This window comes from Entelurus aequoreus, linkage group LG09 (assembly GCF_033978785.1).
Source record: "Entelurus aequoreus isolate RoL-2023_Sb linkage group LG09, RoL_Eaeq_v1.1, whole genome shotgun sequence".
In the NCBI taxonomy this organism is placed as follows: domain Eukaryota; kingdom Metazoa; phylum Chordata; class Actinopteri; order Syngnathiformes; family Syngnathidae; genus Entelurus; species Entelurus aequoreus.
Genome location: NC_084739.1, coordinates 76,611,854 through 76,621,853, shown reverse-complemented (window position 1 = coordinate 76,621,853; position 10,000 = coordinate 76,611,854). Strand labels below are relative to the sequence as shown.

General features: G+C 37.0%; 1 protein-coding gene across 1 annotated transcript in view; it reads left to right on the top strand.

Moving 5' to 3' along the window:
* The first annotated feature begins 1,506 nt into the window (after positions 1–1,506).
* LOC133657037 (pro-neuregulin-3, membrane-bound isoform-like) overlaps positions 1,507–10,000 on the top strand; it is an 84,071-nt gene continuing 75,577 nt past the window's right edge. Inside the window, exons 1-2 of the mRNA XM_062057920.1 lie at positions 1,507–1,684; positions 7,475–7,628. Coding sequence (XP_061913904.1) covers positions 1,507–1,684; positions 7,475–7,628 — 332 coding nt within the window. The remainder of the gene's footprint in view (positions 1,685–7,474; positions 7,629–10,000) is intronic.

The window sequence follows — 10,000 nt, the reverse complement described above, 5'->3', positions numbered from 1 at the left end:
AAGCGGTCCTACAACGTGTTTACTTGTGTGTGATATCATGTGCGATACAAGCGGTCCTGCAACGTGTTTACATGTGTGTGGCATCATGTGCGATACAAGCGGTCCTGCAGCGTGTTTATTTGTGTGTGATATCATGTGCGATACAAGCAGTCCTGCAGCGTGTTTACTTGTGTGTGATATCATGTGCGATACAAGCAGTCCTGCAGCATGTTTACTTGTGTGTGATATCATGTGCGATACAAGCAGTCCTGCAGCTATTTACCTGTGTGTGATATCATGTGTGATACAAGCAGTCTTGCAGCATGTTTACTTGTGTGTGATATCATGTGCGATACAAGCAGTCTTGCAGCATGTTTACTTGTGTGTGATATCATGTGCGATACAAGCAGTCCTGCAGCGTGTTTACTTGTGTGTGATATCATGTGCGATACAAGCAGTCCTGCAGCGCGTTTACTTGTGTGTGATATCATGTGCTATACAAGCAGTCCTGCAGCGTGTTTACTTGTGTGTGGTATCATGTGCGATACAAGCAGTCCTGCAGCGTGTTTACTTGTGTGTGGTATCATGTGCAATACAAGCAGTCCTGCAGCGTGTTTACTTGTGTGTGGTATCATGTGCGATACAAGCAGTCCTGCAGCGTGTTTACTTGTGTGTGATATCATGTGCTATACAAGCAGTCCTGCAGCGTGTTTACTTGTGTGTGATATCATGTGCGATACTAGCAGTCCTGCAGTGTGTTTACTTGTGTGTGATATCATGTGCAATACAAGCAGTCCTGCAGCGTGTTTACTTGTGTGTGATATCATGTGCAATACAAGCAGTCCTGCAGTGTGTTTACTTGTGTGTGGTATCATGTGCGATACAAGCAGTCCTTCAGCGTGTTTACTTGTGTGTGATATCATGTGCGATACTAGCAGTCCTGCAGTGTGTTTACTTGTGTGTGATATCATGTGCAATACAAGCAGTCCTGCAGCGTGTTTACTTGTGTGTGATATCATGTGCAATACAAGCAGTCCTGCAGCGTGTTTACTTGTGTGTGATATCATGTGCAATACAAGCAGTCCTGCAGCGTGTTTACTTGTGTGTGATATCATGTGCAATACAAGAAGTCCTGCAGCGTGTTTACTTGTATGTGATATCATGTGTGATACAAGCAGTCCTGCAGCTTGTTTACTTGTGTGTGATATCATGTGTGATACAAGCAGTACTTCAGCGTGTTTACAAGTGTGTGATATCATGTGTGATACAAGCAGTCCTGCAGTATTTTCACTTGTGTGTGATATCATGTGCGATACAAGCAGTCCCGCAGCGTGTTTACTTGTGTGTGATATCATGTGTGATACAAGCAGTCCCGCAGGGTGTTTACTTGTGTGTGATATCATGTGCGATACAAGTAGATGATTTTACATCTTGAAGTCAAACATCTCTGTGGGAGACAGAAGGAGAAATAGAGATTGAAGTGGTGCGTTCAAGGGCCCTCGGACCTTCCGCGGTGCTGGCAGAAACATGTTGTTGCCATGGTTACCGGACATTACCGATTTGATTGAGGTCGAGGGAGAACTGGACTTATTCGTCCCCACGCCGCTCGGTCTCCAAGCTCACGTCGGCAGAGCCGAGGAACACCTGGAAGGTGCCGGAATGATTGGAGGCCCGCCGAGCGAGGACAATGGCGTCTGTGTCAAAAGTAACAGCTTCTTCCCGACTTAATTAAGAAACGCACTCGGCTTCCCGTGGCGCTCACTGTGTGTGTGTGTGTGTGTGTGTGTGTGTGTGTGTGTGTGTGTGTGTGTGTGTGTGTGTGTGTGTGTGTGTGTGTGTGTGTGTGTGTGTGTGTGTGTGTGTGTGTGTGTGTGTGTGTGTGTGTGTGTGTGTGTTTGTGTGTGTGTGTGTGTGTGTGTGTGTTTGGTCTGATTTACTTCATGCACTTACGGGGAAACTGATGGGAAACAAAATGGCGGCGCAGGCTTGACACGTGTGAGCGACACACACACGTCCTCACTCCTGATCAGGGGGATGGAAACACGTGTGGGGTTTTTTTTTTGGTACTGGGTCGATCCCAAATGACCGTTCTGGACAGATGATACGGCGACCTGTATTTTTTATTTTGGCAGCAACACATTGCAAAAAAGTTGTCACAGGGGCATTTTTACCACTGTGTTACATGGCCTTTCCTTTTAACAACACTCAGTAAAGGTTTGGGAACTGAGGAGACAACAAACTCAATCATCAACAAAACAACAAACTCAATCATCAACTAAAAATCAAACTCAATCATCAACTAAACAACAAACTCAATCATTAAATAAACAACAAACTCAATCATCAACAAAACAACAAACTCAATCATCAACTAAAAATCAAACTCAATCATCAACTAAACAACAAACTCAATCATTAAATAAACAACAAACTCAATCATAAAAATAAAAAACTCAATCATCAACTGAACAAACTCAATCATCAAAAAACAAACTCAATCATCAAATAAACAACAAACTCAATCATCAACTAAACAACAAACTCAATTATCAACAAAACAACAAACTCAATCATCAACTAAGCAACAAACTCAATCATCAAATAAACAACGAACTCAATCATCAAATAAACAACGAACTCAATCATCAACAAAACAAACTTAATCATTGAATAAACAACAAACTCAATCATCAACAAAACAACAAAGTCAATCATCAAATAAACAACAAACTCAATCATCGACTAAACAACAAACTCAATCATCAACTAAACAACAAACTCAATCATCAACTAAACAACAAACTCAATCATCAACAAAACAACAAACTCAATCATCAACTAAACAACAAACTCAATCATCAACTAAAAAACAAACTCAATCATCAACTAAACAACAAACTCAATCATCAACTAAAAAACAAACTCAATCATCAACTAAACAACAAACTCAATCATCAACTAAACAACAAACTTAATCATCAACTAAACAACAAACTCAATAATCAACTAAACAACAAACTCAATCATCAACAAAACAACAAACTCAATCATCAACTAAACAACAAACTCAATCATCAACTAAACAACAAACTCAATCATCAAATAAACAACAAACTCAATAATCAACAAAACAACAAACTCAATCATCAACAAAACAACAAACTCAATCACCAAATAAACAACAAACTCAATCATCAACAAAACAACAAACTCAATCATCAACAAAACAACAAATTCAATCATCAAATAAACAACAAACTCAATCATCAACAAAACAACAAACTCAATCATCAACAAAACAACAAACTCAATCATCAACTAAACAACAAACTCAATCGTCGACTAAACAACAAACTCAATCATCAACTAAACAACAAACTCAATCATCAACTAAACAACAAACTCAATCATCAACAAAACAACAAACTCAATCATCAACTAAACAACAAACCCAATCATCAACTAAACAACAGACTCAATCATCAACCAAACAACAAACTCAATCATCAACCAAACAACAAACTCAATCATCAACAAAACAACAAACTCAATCATCAAATAAAAAACAAACTCAATCATCAACAAAACAACAAACTCAATAATCAACAAAACAACCAATTCAATCATCAAATAAACAACAAACTCAATCATCAACAAAACAACAAACTCAATCATCAACAAAACAACAAACTCAATCATCAACAAAACAACAAACTCAATCATCAACAAAACAACAAATTCAATCATCAAATAAATAACAAACTTGATCATCAACAAAACAACAAACTCAATCATCAACAAAACAACAAACTCAATCATCAACTAAGCAACAAGCTCAGTCATCAAATAAACAACAAACTCAATCATCGACTAAACAACAAACTCAATCATCAACTAAACAACAAACTCAATCATCAACTAAACAACAAACTCAATCATCAACTAAACAACAAACTCAATCATCAACTAAACAACAAACTCAATCATCAACAAAACAACAAACTCAATCATCAACAAAACAACAAACTCAATCATCAACAAAACAACAAACTCAATCATCAACAAAACAACAAACTCAATCATCAACAAAACAACAAATTCAATCATCAACAAAACAACAAACTCAATCATCAACTAAGCAACAAACTCAGTCATCAACTAAACAACAAACTCAATCATCAACTAAACAACAAACTCAATCATCAAATAAACAAGAAACTCAATCATCAACAAAACAACAAACTCAATCATCAACTAAACAACAAACTCAATCATCAACTAAACAACAAACTCAATCATTACCATGGCAACACCACACCTTCCCTAGCTGGTCACATGACCAAGTTTCATCCAGTGTCCCGTGGAAGTTGCGGTGATGCTCCTGGAGGAGTTGTGGAGACAGGAAGTGCATGTGGGCCACGCCCACTTCCTGTCTTGTGCTTGGTTCGCGCCGCCCGACTTCCTGCCTGCTTATTATCATGATTACCAGCTTCATGCCTGACAGTGGCGACCTTGAAGGACTGTTAGCACGGCCGGCGTGAGCCTGCTTGGCATTGACGTGATGGCGGGCGCGCCTGCCGGGTGATCACTTCATCCCTCCCACACGCCGCCTCCCTCTCGGCGCCATTTATTGCCTGCAGCCTGAGGGTGTCTCTCTGCACGCCGCCACAACGCTTTACGGGCTGACTGACAGATAAGCAGAGGACCGTGTGTGTGTGTGTGTGTGTGTGTGTGTGTGTGTGTGTGTGTGTGTGTGTGTGTGTGTGTGTGTGTGTGTGTGTGTGTGTGTGTGTGTGTGTGTGTGTGTGTGTGTGTGTGTGTGTGTGTGTGTGTGTGTGTGTGTGTGTGTGTGTGTGTGTGTGTGTGTGAGACGTCAGGGCGTCTTGGCGGTACCAGGCCAAGCATCTGCATTGCAGAGGCTGTTGTGGATTATTACAGGCTGTGTGTGTGCAGCCCCTCAGAGACCTCACGGAAATAGACACACACACACACACACACACACACACACACACACACACACACACACACACACACTATAGTGCAGTTCACTATCGCTCTCCATCATTCATCAAAAGTGTTGATTGTTCTGTTATTCTTTGGGCTGTGTTCATACTGGGGCTGTCCCGAACCGATATTGATACCGAATGTCAAAATGATATCAGTAAACAAATTTAAAAAACCTGAGCAAGTTTTAATTGATATTGGCTAACATGTAATATGGTTATATAGTGTAAGTTAAAGTAACAATGATAGTCACACACACACGAGGTGGGGTGAAATTATCCTCTGCATTTGACCCATCACCCTCTGGGAGGTGAGGGGAGCAGTGAGCAGCAGCAGTGGCCGCGCCCGGGAGTGACGTAACCCCCAATTCCAACCCCTGATGCTGAGTACCAAGCAGAAGTGTGTTTACTTTTTTGTGATATCATGTGCGATACGAGCAGTCTTGCAGTGTGTTTACTTGTGTGTGATGTCATGTGTGATACACGCAGTATTGCAGCGTGTTTACCAGTGTGTGATATCATGTGCGATACAAGCGGTCCTGCAGTGTGTTTACTTGTGTGCAATACAAGCAGTCCTGCAGAGTGTTTACTTGTGTGTGATATCATGTGCCATACAAGCGGTCCTGTAGAAAGTTTACTTGTGTGTGATATCATGTGCGATACAAGCGGTTCTGCAGTGTGTTTACTTGTGTGTGATATCATGTGCCACACAAGCGGTCCTGTAGAGTGTGTGATTTCATGTGCGATACGAGCAGTCCTGCAGTGTGTTTACTTGTGTGTGATGTCATGTGCGATACAAGCAGTCCTGCAGCATGTTTACTTGTGTGTGATATCATGTGCAATACAAGCGGTCCTGCAGAGTGTTTACCTGTGTGTGATATCATGTGCGATACAAGCGGTCCTGCAGCGTGTTTACTTGTGTGTGATATCATGTGCCATACAAGCGGTTGATGATTGAGTTTGTTGTTTAGTTGATGATTGAGTTTGTTGTTTATTTGGTGATTGAGCCTGTTGTTTGGTTGATGATTGAGTTTGTTGTTTTTTTAATGATTAAGTTTGTTGTTTATTTGATGATTGAGTTTGTTGTTTAGTTGATGATTGAATTTGTTGTTTTTCGTTGATGATTGAGTTTGTTGTTTATTTGATGATTGAGTTTGTTGTTTTGTTGATGATTTAGTTTTTTGTTTTGTTAATGATTGACTTTGTTGTTTAGTTGATGATTGAGTTTGTTGTTTAGTTGATTATTGAGTTTGTTTTGTTGATGATTGAGTTTGTTATTTCGTTGATGATTGAGTTTGTTGTTTTGTTGATGATTTAGTTTGTTGTTTTGTTGATGATTGAGTTTGTTGTTTTGTTAATGATTGAGTTTGTTGTTTAGTTGATGATTGAGTTTGTTGTTTATTTGATGATTGAGTTTCTTGTTTAGTTGATGACTGAGTTTCTTGTTTATTTGATGATTGAGTTTGTTGTTTATTTGATGATTAAGTTTGTTTTTTTGTTAATGATTTAGTTTGTTGTTTATTTGATGATTGAGTTCCTTGTTTAGTTGATGATTGAGTTTCTTGTTTAGTTGATGATTGAGTTTGATGTTTATTTGATGATTGAGTTTGTTGTTTAGTTGATGATTGAGTTTTTTTTTGTTGATGATTGAGTTTGTTATTTCGTTGATGATTGAGTTTGTTGTTTTGTTGATGATTTAGTTTGTTGTTTTGTTGATGATTGAGTTTTTTGTTTTGTTAATGATTGAGTTTGTTGTTTAGTTGATGATTGAGTTTTTTGTTTAGTTGATGACTGAGTTTGTTGTTTATTTGATGATTAAGTTTGTTTGTTGTTAATGATTGAGTTTGTTATTTCGTTGATGATTGAGTTTGTTGTTTTGTTGATGATTTAGTTTGTTGTTTTGTTGATGATTTAGTTTCTTGTTTAGTTGATGATTGAGTTTCTTGTTTAGTTGATGACTGAGTTTGTTGTTTATTTGATGATTGAGTTTGTTGTTTATTTGATGATTAAGTTTGTTTTTTTTGTTAATGATTGAGTTTGTTGTTTATTTGATGATTGAGTTTCTTGTTTAGTTGATGATTGAGTTTCTTGTTTAGTTGATGATTGAGTTTGTTGTTTATTTGATGATTGAGTTTGTTGTTTTGTTGATGATTGAGTTTGTTATTTCGTTGATGATTGAGTTTGTTGTTTTGTTGATGATTGAGTGTGTTGTTTTGTTAATGATTGAGTTTGTTGTTTATTTGATGATTGAGTTTGTTGTTTTGTTGATGATTGAGTTTGTTGTTTAGTTGATGGTTGAGTTTGTTGTTTTGTTGATGGTTGAGTTTGTTGTTTTGTTGATGATTGAGTTTGTTGTTTTGTTGATGATTGAGTTTGTTGTTTATTTGATGATTGAGTTTGTTGTTTAGTTGATGATTGAGTTTGTTGTTTTGTTGATGATTGAGTTTGTTGTTAAGTTGATGATGGAGTTTTTTGTTTAGTTGATGATTGAGTTTGTTGTTTCCTCTGTGTCACAGCGTCTGCCAGCGTGCCACCGCTGCACTCAGAGCACTTCAAGCCGTGTCACAACAAAGACTTGTCTTACTGCCTCAACGGTGGCGAGTGTTTCGTCATCGAGACGCTGAGTGGACCTCACAAGCACTGCAAGTAAGTGACCTTTGACCTCCTCTGCTGCTGATGATGAAATATTGATCAATAACACACAACTTCACTGATTATAATAAGTATAAAGGAGAGTACTTCATGTTTGTAAGGATGAAATCTATTAAACAAGACAAGAAGCAAGGAATTAAACAGACACAGAATTAAATTCAGCTCAATGAGGAGAAACGCGTAGACCCTGTACCCTTGCACAGTGTCTCAACACGCTCTGACGAAAGATTGTACGTCTCCTCTTTTATTTGGACTTTCCCTGATTACATGGCAACAGCTGTTTCTAAGGGACGGGGGTCGTAAACAGCCATCGCCTTTGGTTACAGAACAGTTCAAAAGAAAAGGTCGTAAAACAGTTCAAAGAAGAGGTCGTAAAACAGTTCACAGAAAAGGGGAGTCAGGCCCTGCTTCCTCTCCGCTTTTGTAGTTCTTGGGTCAAGACAAAATCTTTCTGTGGATTACAGTACATGAAAGAAACAGAACACCTTCATGTTGCTTCCCATCCTACACAGTGGAGTTTTACAAGCCTTTTTCTTGGTAGGTTCAAAGACAGCTTTTGTCTTCTCGCTGGGAACTCATTTTAACACAAAGTTTTGTGATAACTTAGATACAATTTTTGTAACAGTAAGTATAAAGGAGAGTACTTCATGTTTGTAAGTATAAAGGAGAGTACTTCATGTTTGTAAGTATAAAGGAGAGTACTTCATGTTTGTAAGTATAAAGGAGAGTACTTCATGTTTGTAAGTATAAAGGAGAGTACTTCATGTTTGTAAGTATAGAGTACTTCATGTTTGTAAGTATAAAGGAGAGTACTTCATGTTTGTAAGTATAAAGGAGAGTACTTCATGTTTGTAAGTATAAAGGAGAGTACTTCATGTTTGTAAGTATAAAGGAGAGTACTTCATGTTTGTAAGTATAAAGTACTTGATGTTTGTAAGTATAAAGTACTTCATGTTTGTAAGTATAAAGTACTTCATGTTTGTAAGTATAGAGTACTTGATGTTTGTAAGTATAAAGTACTTCATGTTTGTAAGTATAGAGTACTTCATGTTTGTAAGTAAAGAGCACTTTATGTTTGTAAGTATAGAGTACTTTATGTTTGTAAGTATAGAGTACTTTATGTTTGTAAGTATGAAGGAGAGTACTTCATATTTGTAAGTATAGAGTACTTGATGTTTTTAAGTACAGAGTACTTCATGTTTGTAAGTATAGAGTACTTGATGTTTGTAAGTATAAAGTACTTCATGTTTGTAAGTATAGAGTACTTCATGTTTGTAAGGAAAGAGTACTTTATGTTTGTAAGTATAAAGTACTGCATGTTTGTAAGTATAAAGTACTGCATGTTTGTAAGTATAGAGTACTTCATGTTTGTCAGTATAAAGTACTTCATGTTTGTAAGTATAAAGTACTGCATGTTTGTAAGTATAAAGTACTGCATGTTTGTAAGTATAGAGTACTTCATGTTTGTAAGTATAAAGTACTGCATGTTTGAAAGTATAAAGTACTGCATGTTTGCAAGTATAAAGTACTGCATGTCTGTAAGTATAAAGTACTGCATGTTTGTAAGTATAGAGTACTTCATGTTTGTAAGTATAAAGTACTGCATGTTTGAAAGTATAAAGTACTGCATGTTTGTAAGTATAAAGTACTGCATATTTGAAAGTATAAAGTACTGCATGTTTGAAAGTATAAAGTACTGCATGTTTGAAAGTATAAAGTACTGCATGTTTGTAAGTATAAAGTACTGCATGTTTGTAAGTATAAAGTACTGCATGTTTGAAAGTATAAAGTACTGCATGTTTGTAAGTATAAAGTACTGCATGTTTGAAAGTATAAAGTACTGCATGTTTGAAAGTATAAAGTACTGCATGTTTGAAAGTATAGAATACTGCATGTTTGTAAGTATAAAGTACTGCATGTTTGAAAGTATAAAGTACTGCATGTTTGTAAGTATAAAGTACTGCATGTTTGTAAGTATAAAGTACTGCATGTTTGAAAGTATAAAGTACTGCATGTTTGAAAGTATAAAGTACTGCATGTTTGTAAGTATAAAGTACTGCATGTTTGTAAGTATAAAGTACTGCATGTTTGTAAGTATAAAGTACTGCATGTTTGAAAGTATAGAATACTGCATGTTTGTAAGTATTAGTCAGAAGAAGAAGAAGAATGTCGTTGCTCAGGAGGATCAATAAAGAATTGTTTGAGACAAATGAGGACAAATCAGGTTTTGGTGGCGACATCAATGACAACATTCCATGAATGTTGTAATGTTGTGATGTAATGTAATGTAATGTTGTAATGACATCAATGACAACATCAATGAGAACATTCCATGAAGAAATCAACTTAGTCATTTATTTGGCACT